At 39.1% G+C, this 17425-nt stretch overlaps 1 protein-coding gene across 1 annotated transcript in view; it reads right to left on the reverse strand.

Moving 5' to 3' along the window:
* Positions 1-5903: 5903 nt before the first annotated feature.
* Positions 5904-17425, reverse strand: part of LOC124161263 (protein takeout-like) — a 31961-nt gene continuing 20439 nt past the window's right edge. Inside the window, exons 4-6 of the mRNA XM_046537551.1 lie at positions 15688-15821; positions 9534-9683; positions 5904-7086 (exon numbers count right to left, since the gene is read on the reverse strand). Coding sequence (XP_046393507.1) covers positions 6932-7086; positions 9534-9683; positions 15688-15821 — 439 coding nt within the window. The 3' untranslated portion in view covers positions 5904-6931. The remainder of the gene's footprint in view (positions 7087-9533; positions 9684-15687; positions 15822-17425) is intronic.

The following is a 17425-nucleotide window of genomic DNA, read 5'->3' on the forward strand; positions in this document are numbered from 1 at the left end:
GGTGAACGAGAGAGGGGAAGGGAGAGAATAGGATTTTTAGATAGATTGATAGGGAGTAGGCCTTTCAGTGAATTAAAGAAGGCAGTGTTGGAAGGAGAGGGAGGCTCCCTGATTACTTCTTTAGTATTCCATGGAAACCTACCTTGATCGGTAGAATACTGTCTAATAATAATAATAAGTGCTCTGTTTACTTCCGTTCACTTCATTTTTTGGATCAAGTTAAAGAACTTAAGTTCCTATTTACCTTCAAATATGAATAGGTTTCTATTCACTTTCATTCACCATATACTCGTATCTGATTGTAAAATTAAAAGCATTATTTAGATTGCATATTATTTTAATGAACAATATATTTCAAGAAGCAATGCAAGTTTCACGATGAGCCTTCAAAATTTTTGTTAGGAATTTTTCTTTAAAACGCATCATTCGCATAATTTGTAATGTAAAAGTAATTAAACCAAATTGACGCGAGTGCGCTAATCGGGTAAATTATGCTAATTAAACTCTTTCTTCTTGCCAACTTACCTTGTTCTGATGCCCCGAAATTTATGTCCTGACAGACAGTATTATTATGTAGTTCCACTGTGTAGTTTTTCACATCCTCTTTTGTTTGAAATATCTTTTAACGTCTTAATTAAATTTCTTTGGCTTTGTCTACAGTCGGTTCAATATAGCTATAATGATTGCAGCGCCTGCCTTTTGGTGACCATATTTGGAACTCCAGATTTAATTTTTTTTCTAAATATTTCACGAAATACTGTTCCGATCATGGTATAAGAGTAAGAAAATTGCTTTGTCGTCCTGTTATAACCTATCCTGTGAATTTCACTGCTTTAGGTAATCAGGAAGTGGTCTAAATTTACAAGATAAATTCACTCAGAGGCATATGTTACGTGCAAATTGATCATTTTGTTTCGATATATGTCAGGTTTAATGATTATATTCGCTGTTGGCACCTTTGCATTGGTAATTTTTGGGTTAGAAAAAGTTTGGGCTAAGGTAACACAAACTGAATCATTACGGCAACATGTAAGCAAACTACGCATTCGTAAACGGGGAATAAACATGAGTAAACTGTATGACGGCTGTTTCAACTAACCTTTCGAATCAATTTATGGTTCTCATCACTTTCACTGCTGGCCATTTTGATGAAAAATATCACCATGAGCGGCAGTGATTTTTGTGCATAACTAAGTAGATATGTCTCTATGGATACCGTAAAAAATGATAATAATAATCCTATGATTGTTTTAAACAAATACAATTTAAATAAACGTCCTCCGCTCACAGCATTGGCAAAGCTACGCAACCCGTGTCACATGAGTTATGCAACCCGCTCTACGAAAAATTTTATCTCCATTAATTCTCATCTAACGTTCACGTATTTCGACTTATTTTGCAAATAAATAGATATATTTAAAAATTTGGAGCATTTGAAAATGATAATATTTTATTTATTTTTAATGAAATAATATTTTTCTCGTAAAATAATTACAAACTCATTATTTACTCATTGTTTTGGGATAACTTTCAAGAATCAAACTGAAAAAAACACAAGAATGAAGAGTGCTATTTAAGTCAGTGATAAATTTTAGACATACGAAAATATCATAAAGCATAAAATCGTTTTTTTTACGGGCAATCAGGATCGTAAGTGTTAACAGATTTCCTCACTCTATTTTTGGCACATACTCTGCACTTTTTTCTTCCTTTTCTTTTCATTTCCAAATTATGTGGTGAGTGAATATGTTCAGGGGAACCCATTGAAGGCATTGCCTCAGGATAGACATTTAGCCATGATTTTATTAGTTCATCACGGTATTCTAACAATTTTTCACGTTTGCCACTAAATCTTTGGTATAGAATGAAAGAATGAATAATTATTATCTGAATGAAGTATATTCTCAACTTAAGGTACCAACGGAGAGTTTTTTGTTTCGCAAAGACAATATGACAACAATTGATCGGTCTTGTCTTTGCCTCCAATATGTTTATTGTAAGCTTCGACCATACTGGGCTTAGTTGAAACCCTTCCCCGCCTGCCCGCAAAATCGTGTCCATACTCGGACGAAATCATCTTCACATCTCTTTTATCCCTCCATTTCAACACGCACCCCCCATTATATTGTAGCGAGCCACACATTCACCCTTCTCTAACTTTTCAAAAATATATTCGGGTTATTTTTTCTCTTCATTAGCAGAATGACTCTACAGTATGCTTTCTCTGTACAGTATGTTTTTGCAGACAATGGAAAAGGTTCACGCTGTCGTAAAAGTTATCCATGTACACAGTGTACCCCTTATTTTTAAAATTTTCCAGCAATTTGTGAGTCACTTTCTCTGCGTTCCCTTTCTCTCCACTTCTTTACCCTCGGTGCCACAATGTATCAAGCTATCCAAAACCAAACCGCATGGATCAGCGATCACGGATAATTTTATTTCGTATTTGTGACGTTTGTTAGGAATTGTTTTAATAGTAACCGTGGATAACGTCAACTACATAGAACCATGGATTCGTCTAGACTCACAGCCCTTTCCGCGTAGTACACTTCACTCATACTTGCATGGAATGTATCATGCAAGGGTCGTATTTTGTAAAATGGATCACTGGGTAAGTGTTCGCCTTCAACCAATTTCTAAGTGCATAGTGCGCAATATTTGCAAAAGCTTTCTCGATATATGCATTTGGAAAAAACAGGGAGATTATATATTTCAGATTTTCCATTAATATTATAATCTACTAAGAGAAATATTTCCCATCGGAAATAGAAGGCCAAAAATTTCCAATTATCTTGGACTCAAGACTTATTCAAAGACACTATTCGCATTTGGAGAAGTATTATTTCGAACCACATTTTCAGCATTGATATTCGTTTCTGTTACAACTCAAAAAAACGTCATTGGCAATGAGTACTAAATAGTCGTAGGGATTCTCGCTGGGAACATTTAATTTTAGTCCTGAGGTGCCAGAAAAATGGATATCTGTTACTTGGAGTTCAGCTTAGTACCATTAATCGAAGTTATTTGAGTACTTTCGAAAAAGTTTTGATGAAGGTGCATGGGCGTTTTCTTCCTCACTCTCTTCGGAAGACTCCTTTGGGATTCCTTTCTGGGATGCATTATCTTCCTCGCTATCCATCTCCTCATCAAACTGCATGAGGATATCCATCAACTCTAAATAAGTCTTTTTCTTCAAATTTCTCTTAGGATATTCATCTCTTTTTTTCATCACGTTCCCGCTGAACCAGATGTTGATGCCACTGACTCCTTAGCTATCTAATGAGATGGGAAAAAATCAAGATAGGTAACAGGTGACACCTCCGATAATGCTTCAGAGGATAGATATCTCCGAAAATCGAGCATATCAATCTATTCCGAAGGCTCCGAGCACCTAGTACTTTCCTGTGGCAGCGTCGTACTTGCAATGATATTTTGGCCAGAGGGCGTGGAGGGATGAGAGTGAAAGGAATGCCTTGACGACACTGTTTTTATAGGCCATACGAAACGATATCCGCATGAAATGAGACGAAATATTACCCTTTTATTCCACACATTATTGTGATCGTCTTGGAATACCCGGTATTAAATTTCCGTCATATCGGCATTGAATTTCATTCTCAAGGTCAATACTAATGGATCCTGTGTCAAATATTTTATCTTGAAATGGTGGTCGATTTCAGTTCCGTGTGTAATGTATATGCAGAGTGGTAATTATATTCTTATCTGTCAGTTTAACAAAGTATTTAACCCTTTGCAATTGAACCGTAATATAACGAGACATTTGTCTATCATATTTTGACTCGGGGTTTTGTGAAACAAGTGATTGAATGTTCAGCAACACTTTTCATTATATTTAAGAAAAATCCGGCAACATTACGGCATGTTTACATAATCAATAGGCCATTTGGAAGAATAAAAGAAGAGTGCAATGGATTATAATTCATTATTATAGAGGGGGATTACCTAATGCCCCTCTATATGCCTTATGGTAATAACTTCTTAGAGCTAACTTTTTCCGCGTTATGCACGACAAAGGTACATATAGAGAAAATTCTGGCATCGAACCTGGGTCAACTACGCGTATTACTTTTTCAAGGGATTTATCGTCGCTAAACGTAATATCTAATATTTTCAAAAGCAGCAACCATGGCAATTGTCGAAACCTATGTGTTCACATATTTTTGCTATCTTCAGATATATCTACGCATTTCCACATATTCGAATAAACTAAATTTAACACTTTATATGACATAAATAAGATTTAGAAGAGTTTTGAATGCATACGAGACCAATTTATCTCCGGTTCCGAGACGATTAAGTTCAGAAAAAAGTAAAATATCATAAAAATTACGAAAAAATGGAAAAAATTAAAAAGTAGTTAGCAAAAAAATGAGAGATGATTCCTAGAAACGACGGTCAACACTGAATAATATGGAATGTAATAGAGCAGCGAGAGTTAATTTGGAGCGCCCAAGACGTTCTCGGCTTATTCTATGGGCAATTGAAAACGGGTCGGAGCAGGACGCACGGGTGCGTCCTCCGCTCAGCACAATAGTTTGCGCAGGACGCACCGGTGCGTCCGCCGCAGCGAAAGTGTTAAGGTACTCGATGCTTAATATTCTTTACGAAACTGTCCTGAGGGCAAAGAAGTTTCCATCCAAGCACATTGTTGAGTTCAGTTCATTATTAAATATTATTAAAAATAAATGTGACAAACATGCTTTCATCGAACAAATCTTCCACTGAGTGCCGGCGCCATCTTGAGAAGCTCTCTCGCATAAATGGAGAACACAGACACTCAATTTCGTACTAGTGATATTATATTACACTTGAGCAGAACTAAAATGTGTTCGTTTATTTAGTGACATAATGCATAATTTATATAGCTGTGAAACTTGCATGACATTGAAATTCTTTATTTACTAAAGCAATGAGTGAAACTCCAGTTATTTTTCAACGCTTTTCTCAAGATGGATCTAAATTAAAATTCGTCCTCTGCCGACACGCAGAGATCATGGATGCATTAATGAATATTTCTCGGATGAGTTTTACCCAAGAATGGGTCTCATAAATAGACAGTGATGGACAGAATCTTAGACCAAAAAGCATACAGATTACATGTAGCTAGTCTTCCGAGTACATGGGTAATCTACTTCTCTTAAATTACTTCTGCAGAATCTTTACCAATGTGGATCCCTGTTGCTTATTCCCGTTGACTCAGTTTTTACTATTTTCTATGCCAAATAGAAATAGAATAATCATTCTTCTTGTTGGATATTTGTCTGATAAAATCTGTAGAGTTGCATCATGAAATGGTTTTAAAACATTTACATTAGAGTTAATCTAATTCCGTTCAGTAGAAGTCCGGCAATGGATATGGCAACTTGGTGGAGTTCAATCACCAGGTCATCTACCAAATACGGGTTTTTACATCATGAGGTACTGAAGAGCTCCAACGTGTTTCTATATTTTGTATCAATTCCAATTGTCTCATCCCTAGCTGTTTCTACCGTGAACGTAAATTTGCTCTTGCCATTGCACTGTGGCTGAAATGATCTACAATGGTCTTTGTATCTTTAACGAACAGATAAAGGGTATGTGTAAAACGTTAGAGCTGAGCGATTTCTGGCATTAAATTCAAAGCTGATAGTATATTTTTAGCATTACCGTAGCAGAGTAAAGTGCGTTAGTGTCCAACAAACCATATTCATTCAATATATTCTGTAATTCCTGTCGGATTACTTATCTGTGTGGATCCGTCACAAGTGTGCATTCCGAGCAATCGCAATGAGATGCTAGTGCAAGCATTATGTACAGTAACTGCCAGATATGAAGTAGTATTGACCGAAGCCCACACGTCAGTAGTGATAGGCAGTATAAGGTTGCAGTCATAAATAGAGCTGTTAATAGTTAACAAATTTTTATTTCACTTCTTCAGAGAAAAATTAGTGGCGCTCTTTTTGCCATTGTAAATGGGATTACCAGATTATCTTAGAAGATTGTCGGATATAGTTTTTGTAAATGTGGTACATTGCATTTTATTACGTACAGAAATGATGCTATGAAATCAGTAAAGTCACAAAATTATGCATCAATCACATGCCTGAATAACAAACATTACCAAACAAATATTTACACTTACTTGCTTTTTTATGTTAGTGTGTGCAACAAAAGTATTGCAAAAACCAGCCTTACCGTCAATTTTTTAAGGAACTTAAGGATTCCAAATGTCAATGTGTGACTTCCGTTGAGTGTTTGTAGTTTGTAAATAGGAGGACATGCAATATCTTGTTGGAATTTCTACCATGTGCTTATCATAAGTTTCAATGATGTGCCCCGCTGGCGAGTGGGCTTACCACACCGCTTAACCAAGATTCTGTTCAATTTCCTCCTGTGTTGTTTCATCACTCGAGAAATGGTTGCCGTTATTGTCCAATTTACTGATTTGTGCGTATTCGCGAAGACTATGTTCAACAAGGAAATCGTTTTGCGCTAGCGGCACATCCAGGTTTTCTGAAGGTCTGGTAACCCTATACACGATTCATGTGACAGTAAAATAATGTAGTCCCAGTTTACAGCGTGTTATGTAGTTAATTCCGGGCGTGCAGCAGCAGCGGTAATCCCTTTTTACAAGAATGGGAGTTCCTTTCTCTCCTTCTTTAAGAGTAACCAGAAGTTCTTTGAATTACAGCGATGCAGCCGACGTGCGCACTTGGAAAGCATGGCAAACCTGGCATAATTCTTCAACAGCGGCGGCACGTTTCCACGAAAACGTAACTCACACGAAGAAATCTTCATTTTCCCCCCTATTTATCACTCCACAGGGTCATTGTCTGGGATTCAACCCTTGGCTCGCATCTTCAACCACGGTTCTGAGTCCTGCCCTCTCGTGATTGCCATAAAATTAGTTAACAATGGGTCACTGGAAGGATTATTGGTCGGGGAAAAACTCCGTGAAAGGTATCTTTGAGAACATTTTCTTCGTGAGAGCAAGGTGAAGTTGTGAAATGGCTTCCTCAAGACCGGGCCCCAGATCCTTGTACAGTTCCTTCCAGTGAGTGTTCAGCAAGTTGTTCATGGTGGCACCTTTGGAAAGTAAACATGCGTGTTAACAGGGTAGATTAAGAGTTCCAGAATGAGCAACTGGGTTCAGTGATATCTACTTTTTTAAATTAGTAATCATTTACAATTATCAGTTATAATTCCAAAAAGTAAATAGTTACAATTTAATTTTTTCCCCGTAACTTGCAGTAAATCTTAACCCATTCCCGGCCGAGGAAAGAAATACTTGAAAATATATTGTTTTTTGCTTTATTTTACCTATTAAAATGCTAAATAAGGTAAATTGAAAATATAGGCCGTAAAAAATTGCTTGTAGTAAAAAATTAATGTTGCGTTTTCGCAACTTTAGCAGAATTCAGTATCTATATGTAGATATGCAACCCACAGTACCGTATATTGCCGTCTCGTGGGAATGTGCCGTTTTTACTGTCAGATATAATCCTACGTCTCTTTATGGCACGTATTTAACAGATATCGCCATATTTGATTATTAGAATTCTGAAATGTCATGTTTCCAGTGAGATGTTGAATTATTTAGCCTGAATCCACTATAAAATATGACTTACGGTTTGAAAGAAATGAGTCAAAGCGAATATTTTCTCAGGAGAGCATGCATTTCAAAGTTTCTAATTGACATTAATTTTATCATTGCAGATTTAATAACAACATTTAATGACTATTTATGAAATAAATGAAAGTATTTTGGGTGCAATGGAACACAACATTTTGTACATTCGTGCATAGTTTGGCGTTTACGCTGTCGCGTCGGCAACTTCTTCTGATCTCACTTTTTTAAGCTCTATGGCCAAATTCGTCCTTTCTTACTTGACGAATCTGCGATGAATTACATGGCCTACCTGTTCCATGTTTATGGACGTGAATTGCATAGGGGTGCGTCATGTACTGACTCATTCACTTCACTTTTTAGATACGTCCCTGCTAGATACGATTAGAAGTTTACCAGTGACGTTTATTTGCGTTGCATAACCTGTACATTTTCCAGGCGTTATTGCGAACGCTGTCCAGTAAGATGATAAACTAGGACTTTTGTCCCCCACTTTTTAGTGCGGTAATTTGCATTTACATTATCACGTAGGCCCACACCTCCTATGTATTTACTATACTCTCCAAAAACTCGAGGCTTTGGAATAGCTTTTTTTCTCCTGAAACGTTTCCCTGTGCCTAATGGAAGCGCAGAACAATATTATGACCTACAGCTTCATCAAATGCTTGTTTTCATGTTCCTCTCGGTTTTTTGCCTATGGTTTTACGATATTCTATCGGGCACTCTGTTCTATTTTCACGGATGGTTCCAGTGACACAAAATCCTTTTTCTTTCAAAACAATAAATAGTCTGCACGATGAAAAGAAGTTATTGAAAAATACACGATGATTAGAGGGCTCAGGGATAACCTTGAGCAACTCCAGAATAACTCTTGCTTCCAAGCCCAACTTTCAATCGAAGTAATTTCCCATCCCCTGGTTGAACCCTAAAGCCGCCTGAAGAACATAAGCACTAAAGTTTAAAGCGAAATCTAAAAAGGCTTGTTTTTAAAGAACATTTTTTCGCTGTGGTGACAAAAGTAAGGCACCATTTGCTCATTCAGTGACAAATGATGCGCAAATGTTCCGAATTGTAAACATTTACAAATCTGTCATTTTTTTCCAGACAAGAATTGTCTGAAAAGAGTAGATTTTCTTTTATTGATCTAAATCTGTTGCGGCTCAATGATTTTCAAACCAAATCCGTCTTTATCGTCGTCTTTCGACCGTCGATAGGTTTCTATGTCGTAAGAAACAAATCCTCTAGAAGTTCTCGTATTTTTCCCGTGACTCTTACTTCAATGCTTGTTTTTAAAATAAGCGTTACTTTTAAACATAGTAATTTGATTCCATTTATGTGATGTTTGCTAGATTATTTGGAAGATAGTGATTTATACGCTAGGAGATATATATTTTTCTCAGAGCATCTGAGGTTAAAATGTCGATCCGCTAGCGTGGGAGGCTTTAATTACACGTGCTGCTAGAGAACAGTTTAACGAAACAATTGATATATTAGTTAGTCTTTGAAAGAGTCAAATCTCAATAATAAAGTATAGATATGAAAGTGTGTCAAGAGTAACTGATTGTTTAAAAACATCAATAATATGCGTGACTGTGAGGCGGTGCGAATGGGCTTTTGCGTCGAAGTACCCTTGGAAACTAGTACTAATAATGTATTACCGTACTACTATACTATATTTAAGCATACTACATGCATGCTTAATGTCAATGCTGGCGATTCACACTCAAGTCATACTGTCAAAGGTAACCTTGTGAAATAGCACTGTCAACTATACACTGAAATAGTGTCAACTGATGATGTGCACGTCAACAAAATATCCTGGAGGCGTCACTCAGGAAGTAAGTTTTCAAGTCAATTCCTATTTTGAAATAAGTGTTACTCCGAAATTACGACCTCTAAGTCTTACCCAAAAGCCTGTTTCCTTCGAAAAGATTTTCGAATCGTACTCGTACTTTCTCTGGGAACACTTTGACTCGGAACTGCTGTTGATCCATATAAGTGAGACCGTCTCGTACCATCGGCTTCCCTCTAAGAGTCCACTCCGCTGTCAGGTTGCCTACGAAAAGAAAAATACATGTTTTTATGCGAAAATTTGAAACGGACACGGGTACTAAATGGTAATTTTTAATGGTTAGGCCTAGAAATGGAAATTATTTTCTGTTGCGATTAGTTTTCACATTATGATTTTATGGAATTTTTATTTATAATAATAATAATAATATCGTTTATTTTCGTAGGCACTGGGGCCCATAAGAAAATATAAGTACATCTTTCTACATTTCACATTGAGATAGATAAATAAAAGAAAAAGTAAATAAATATATATACATATACAGTCAAATGTGAACAGTGCATATCGCCTAGTACATGAAAGAAACAATACAATATTTTCGACAAAAAAAATAATAATAAATAATCGCACTTCGATATAACACACTAATTACAAAATTAAAGGTGACAAACAAAAGAAATATGAACAAGAGATATGAACATAAGAAAGTGAATATAAACAAGAAATATGAACATAAGAAAGTGAATATAAACAAGAAATATGAGCATAAGAAAGTGAATATAAACAAGAAATATGAACATAAGAAAGTGAATATAAACAAGGAATATGAACATAAGAAAGTGAATATAAACAAAAGAAATTTAACTTGGGGATAAGGAGGCATTCTTCAGAAACCCATATGTGCTGTGTTTGAACCTATTGACATTTGTACTGCTTCTTATTTGGGCTGGGAGAGAGTTCCATATTTGTGAGGCGGTTACTATGAATGATTTGTTCATATGTAGCGTGTGATGTTTTGGAATATGGAGGTCAATGTTATGATTTCGGGTTGGTATATCATGAACCTCAGATTTTCTAATGAATTTCTCATACAAGTATGGCGGGTAACCGGTCGTTAATATACTGAAGGCTAGAGTTATTATGTGAAGGGTGCGACGCTCTTTATTGTGACCAATCCGGTGTTCGCTCCGGCACTGCTAGCGCCAGCGGTCGGAATAGGAACAAGGAGCAGTTCACGAAACCTGGGGAAGACGAACGGAGAACGAGGAGTCAGACGGAGGAGGTGCACGCCGGCGGACGGGGAAGGTGCACGCGGACAGACGGAGAAGAGGCTTTTTTCACGGAAGAGTCGGCCTCACCTGGGGAACCACATCCCGGGATTTTGTTCTTGTCTTTCGTTTTTTCAGGCTTATAAGTCTGATTTTTTGTATTCAGTGTTCAATTTAATATATCCAAATTGAAAAGTGGAGTCTCTTTCATTCCACAATTTTTCTCACCAACGACCGGCAGGCAACCCACGAACCCAACCCGAGAGAGAGAGAGAGGAGTCTGGTTACATTTGGCGCCCAACTCGCGGCCGAAACCGGTACGTTTCTAAATCTTTATTTTGTGAAATCTTCTTTAATTTACTGTGAAAACGGCACGAAATTTTGGCTCATCGGTGGTGTAGGCACCAATTAGCATAGGATTTGAATGTCCCATCCAAATGCTACCTTTTTCCACGGCCCAAACCCATAACCTGTAGTGAAGTCTCCCTGACGGGCCTCTGGGAGTGAAGTAATTGTTTTACCTATCCTTTTTATTTTGGTGGGGTAAATTAGATTAGGCTGAGATTCGTGCGTAGTCGTGCCGTTCCGTTAGTGTTATTCAGTGCTGGCAATGGCCACGTATCGGGGAAGAAGGGAGGAATCATCGGACGATGATACTTTTAGTTCACCGCACCAAATCAGTACGGCGTTAAAAAAGATGTCACTTGAAGACCACGTGTCTACCCCCGTGGTCACGGGCACGCGCGTCGAGGACGGGCAACAGGCCATCCACGCACAAGGCGTAGACCGCGAACTAAAAGATTTACTCGTAAGTGTATTGAATAATCAGACCGCATTAATCCGGGGTATCAGGGATGAAGTGAAAAGAAGTTCTGATAGAGTCACGTCCGAAATGGTCTCGCAAAGTGAGAGGTTGCACGGTATTAGCATGCGATTGAATGAGACGGACCGTGGGAATGTAGTAGAGGGAGAGAATAGGAACGAGGTAGGACGGAATTTGAATCAGCCCTTATTTGTGCCTCCACCGAACTGTCTCTCTAGACCCACGTTTCGAGCCCGGCATTTTGAGCATCCCGTAAGTTTTATTCGCAAAGTTGAGGAATATATATGTTTTTATTCCATTCCTACGCGGCAAAGTGTGATTCTGGCAACAAATATGCTTGAGGGAGCCGCGAAAGACTGGGTAGATACGCTATATCCTCCGCTAGAAGATTTTCATGATTTCAAAACGGGGTTTTTGGAACGATTTTGGAATCGGGAAGCTCAATTTCAGCATAAATTAAAGCTGTTAACTGGATCATTCGACATACATCGACATGGCCGAATGTCTGATTATTTTATGGAACAGGTTAGAGCTGCTAAACTTTGTGAACCGCCGATGGAGGACGACGAAATCATTTATTCTGTCGCAAGGCATTTCCACCCCACAATTCAAAATTTGATATACACGGCAGGAGAGTTGACCATTAATAAAATGAGGGATCTCTTAAGCTATTATGATACCACAAGTGCAATGCAACGCGAGGGGCCACGTGGGTCGGACGGCCATCAGCCATATCGTGGATCACTTCAAACGAGCGAGGCTCATTCAAATCCATCCCGCAATTGGTATAATACGCGAATGGGCGAGGGTGCGAGGGGAAACAACCGTTTCACCGCTCGCGAGGACGACCCAAACCGCCCGCGCGGTGAAATTGGGTGTGTTCCTCGGCAGAATGACATTTCAACACGGGATAGTGGCGTGAGGGACCCTGTAGATTTAAACTTAACCCGTTTGGATTGCCCAGATCCCCAATGCCAAACGATGACTTAAAGGCGGATCTACCAACCGTGCTATCTTTTCAGCTGGAGGGAGACCCCTACGATGATTTAATATGGGAGAGAGAACGCGAACCTGAAGTGCTTAAATGTCCTACGATGGAAGTTGAATGCTATGGAACGAACGTAGAAGCTTTGTTAGACACGGGTAGTTCGATCTCCGCAATATCAGAGGAGTTATGGGTGGAACTCTCGTCAAAAAGAAACGACATTCCTCTCTTTCCCATGTGTAAGTCGCACATAATTTGCGCGAACGGTAAAAAATCGATGCCGATTCGAAAACAGGTGTTACTCCCATTGCGGATTGAAAACCGAGAAATCGAAGTTGTTTGTTTAGTAATCAATCACTTGATACGACCTTTAATTTTGGGAGTAGATTTTTTGTCCAAGTTTCGCGTTGGAATTGATTTCCAGGATAATGGGGTAGACATTAAAATCCCGTCTGACGAGTTCGCAGAAGCATGCGCCGTAAAAACTGCCGAATCATTTAAGGAAAAGCTCAACGTCATCCAAGACGAAGGGATGCCGCTGAATACGAAAAATCCGAAGCCTAGCGGGGACGACCGTGTTGAAGGAACGCTCAATGAACTCCTCGAGGAGTTCGAAAATCTATTTTCAGAAAAACCGGGGTTGGTTCCCAATGGTGAACGTGGAAATAAATTTGCATTTGTGGTAGTTGATGTTTTTTCGAAATATGTTCAGGTGTATCCCATCAACAAGCCCAATACCAACTCTTGTTTAAGGTGCCTTAAAGATAAGTACTTTGCATTGTGTGGTCGGCCTAAGTGTGTTCTTAGCGACCATGGGACGCAGTTCACAAGTGCCAAATGGAAGGACGAGTTGAAGGTCGTGGGAGTAGATGTTGCCTTTTCGTCTATACGCCACCCGCAATCGAACCCGTGTGAGCGGATAATGAGGGAGCTGTCGAGAGTTTTTAGAACGTATTGCAGCGATAATCATGTGAATTGGCAAGCAGTGGTCCCGTTCATAAACAAATGGTTTAATGAAGTAACTCATGAGAGCACGGGTACAACCCCGTTTGCCTTGCATTTTGGCAGGCAACCGCGGCGCGATTTCAGCGAACTGTTAGTCATTCCAGAAACAAATGTTTTTACCCACGAGGCATTAGTCGCGTGTGCTTTCCGAAAATTGAAGGCCGCCGGTTCGAAAAGGAGAAACGCTCAAAGAGGGAGGACACACCGTTTTTGTGAGGGTGATCGCGTTTTATTGCGATGCCCAAGAGCCTCTGACACGAAGTTGAAGCTATTTCACAAGTTCTTTCACCTATACACTGGGCTATACAGAATTGCGCGCATTGTTGGTGGGAATGCAAGTGAACTTACAAATGAAGAAGGGGATAAAATAGGGATTTTTAATTTTTACAATTTGAAACCGTACATCGTCGAGGAAAAATAAAACGAGAAGTTTATTTTTTTTTGCTATTACCCTCATGTTAAAGCATTTTTTTTAATTCCAGTGATCAACAAAAGAGTAAATTTATTTTGGTCTAGAAATTTCCCTTTTGTTGAGGGAGCCATGTGACCAATCCGGTGTTCGCTCCGGCACTGCTAGCGCCAGCGGTCGGAATAGGAACAAGGAGCAGTTCACGAAACCTGGGGAAGACGAACGGAGAACGAGGAGTCAGACGGAGGAGGTGCACGCCGGCGGACGGGGAAGGTGCACGCGGACAGACGGAGAAGAGGCTTTTTTCACGGAAGAGTCGGCCTCACCTGGGGAACCACATCCCGGGATTTTGTTCTTGTCTTTCGTTTTTTCAGGCTTATAAGTCTGATTTTTTGTATTCAGTGTTCAATTTAATATATCCAAATTGAAAAGTGGAGTCTCTTTCATTCCACAATTTTTCTCACCAACGACCGGCAGGCAACCCACGAACCCAACCCGAGAGAGAGAGAGAGGAGTCTGGTTACATTATACTTAAGCCAGTTGAGGTGATTGTAATAGTTACTGAAATGGTCCCATTTTTTTAAATCGTAAATAAACCTTACCTTAATAAATTTATGATTCATATGTATTTACTATCATTTTAGAATCATTCATTTATAAACAAAAGTCATACGTTTCAACAAAGTTTCGCGTATTTATTTGTGCATCGTCAGGCCATCGATGCTTTGTGCATCAAGGAGAAATGTGAAGGAGAAGAAATACGTTGGCGTAAAAAGATTGGCGGATGGGAGAATTGAGTGGAGAGCTGCGTCAAGCCAATCTTACCATTGTTGACCAATAGTGATGAAGATACCATAAATAATATTATTACCGATTGGAAAAATATTAATTCCCCATGACCGTACTCTTTGCTGGGCAAAATAAGGGCGGCGTGGGAAACACTTCCCAAGCAGGCCTCCTCGAAGGAGAATGTTCATGAAGTTTGAAATCTTAGCAGTAGAATGCCCAGATGGGCCAATTTACCATTGAAATTCATTGTACCTCCCAAAACCCGTCAGAGGGAAGTGATAGGTATTCACAAATTTGTGGAAGCTAGTTTCCCAAACCACAATAGAAATTGTGGAACAACTACAATTTTTATCCTAATTAAATTTTCTACTACCCTACCAAATGCTTTAAAGGCAGTATCAATAAATGAACTGGGAAGGAATCAAGTATTTTGAGTAAAATATGCAAACATGGTCATGTTGGGTCAAGTTGACCCACCCGGTCAAAATAGGGTGTGAGGATTGGTCGGGCATGCTAGTGTTAAGCCAAGTAATGACCGTTGATGGACTATGGTGAACGGGTGGAGGCATTTGGTCGAACTTCCGGGGGCGGGGGAGGTTTGGAGCCAATAGTGGGGAAGGGTCGGGTGTTGCGAGGGGGCGTGAGGAGGAGTTGGAGTGGGGGTGGCGGAATGACGTTGAAATGTGTGGGGAGGGGGGAGGGAAAGTTATGGAGTGGGTGGAAGAGAGCCGTTACTACGAGTATATGTTTTGTTACGAGTATAAGTTTGACATGAAGGAAAAAAGGCAAGATGTGACCCGCCCTTGGTCACTGTTCATGGTGTTGTTGGATGTGGATAGATTCTTAGAAGTCTAATGAATGATCTGGTGCATGTTTAAGTTGGGTGATATCATTGATGGTGATTGAATGAGCGTACGACCGAAATATTACTACCACTACTACTGTTTCTAAGAAGAGCTCCGATGTTATTGATAAACCAGTGTACTCACTCAGTGTGATGTTGCTGTCGCCCCTTCCGGTAATTGGCAAAAGAAGCAACCTTCCACTCATGTCATACTTTCCCACGATGCTGTATCTTGGCAACCACACCTTGAATCTTAGCTCGTAGTTCTTTGGACGGGCGCTAGAAGATAAAACGTGTGTTAGCACTATCAAACAATCCTCCATCCCCTAATTGATGTAGGGGATCGAGGATTGTTGCTTGCATTCTTTTTTTCCGTTTTTTGTGGAGATAGTATTGTTTTTTATTAAGAAACTTTTGATTGGCACTCGGTGCTTCGAGCAATTGGAAGAATTGAGTGAAGTAGAATCGCCTAAAATGCTAAATATTACAGCCAACCCTTTCATTGTTTTGTGCCACATGATTAATTGTGTTTACTGATGGGATTTTTGTTATCTTGCGGAAAATATCATGAGGTAGGAATTACATTATTGTTAATAAATATGTAAAAGTCGTATAAAAACCTATGGCAGACCCCAAGAATCCCCCCTCATTGTTCTGCCTTATCTAGCATTTTTTTATTCACAAACCTCGTAAAATAGCTCATATTGACTGTTTTATATCGGTATATTCAACAAATGCACGTACACGAACAACCATGCCCTGGATAGGGGAAACCTACCCTGGCGGGACACGAACCCGCGACCTCTTGTAAGACTGGCGAGGACTTTACCCGCCGCCACCGAGGCCGGCAAATGATCATTTATGTCATGTTTCGCTACGCTTATCTGGAAGATAGTTGATATGAATAGTGTTGGTGTTGATCAGGACTAATTTTTTTGTGTTGTATAGAAAGCTTTTTATTCTTCGCTTGCATTTTAATAAGAATATTTAAATGTACAAATGACCCAAACCGTCGACTCACCACATGAATAAAATCCTACCCGAATATTTTTGTGGCTTTTGTTTAAAATTTTAATGTTATCAACTTTGTTTTCTTAAAGACCAAATATCTTGGTGCATTATGTGTACGCGAGGATTTAGACCCCCTAAACCTCTGTTTTACTTTATGTGTTTGTATTCTATATCTAATAATAATTTATTTACTCCTAAATTTTGATTTTTACAGCTGAATACAAGATAACAAAGAGGAGCTTTAGGTGGTCTCCAAGGTCATAGGACCAGAATTGAGCCACCATCAAATAACAAAAGTGTATGCCAATAAAAGAGAATAATAATGCAGTAAATAATACCTGAGTGTTTTAAAGAAATGACATCAAAGTATATTTTCAATTATTTCTTGTGAGAAAAGCCAGTCTTTGGCAAGTCTTAACATTTTATATGGTGATTTAATTTTTTTTAATTTTAGCGGGCAGTAAATAAAATAACTTTGGCCCCAGGTACAGAAAACAATGTTTATGGATAACGTGTATAATGTTGACCTTGGTCTGTTTGTTACTACACACTTCACTTGTTAATGTATGTACTTAATTTGTATCATGTATATTGTGTAACATGTAGTGCCATTACTCCCTCATGCATGAGTCCCTTCTCCACCGTCGCAATCGCACTCCTCAGCTTCCTCACCGTAGTTGTGTAATTTCAATTGACGTCTTCCTACTCTACCCAAACCACATCGCTCTCCGCGTCCTTACATTCCACGCCGCGCCGTGCGCATTGTCAGTGCGCAGGAATATGCCGCACTGTAGTGAAACGCATTTAAACGAAAATTTTATCTGGAAAGTACTTTTCCTTTCATCGTGAAAGTTGCTAAGCGTATCGAACGT

Source organism: Ischnura elegans, chromosome 6, assembly GCF_921293095.1.
Source record: "Ischnura elegans chromosome 6, ioIscEleg1.1, whole genome shotgun sequence".
Taxonomy (NCBI): Eukaryota; Metazoa; Arthropoda; class Insecta; order Odonata; family Coenagrionidae; genus Ischnura; species Ischnura elegans.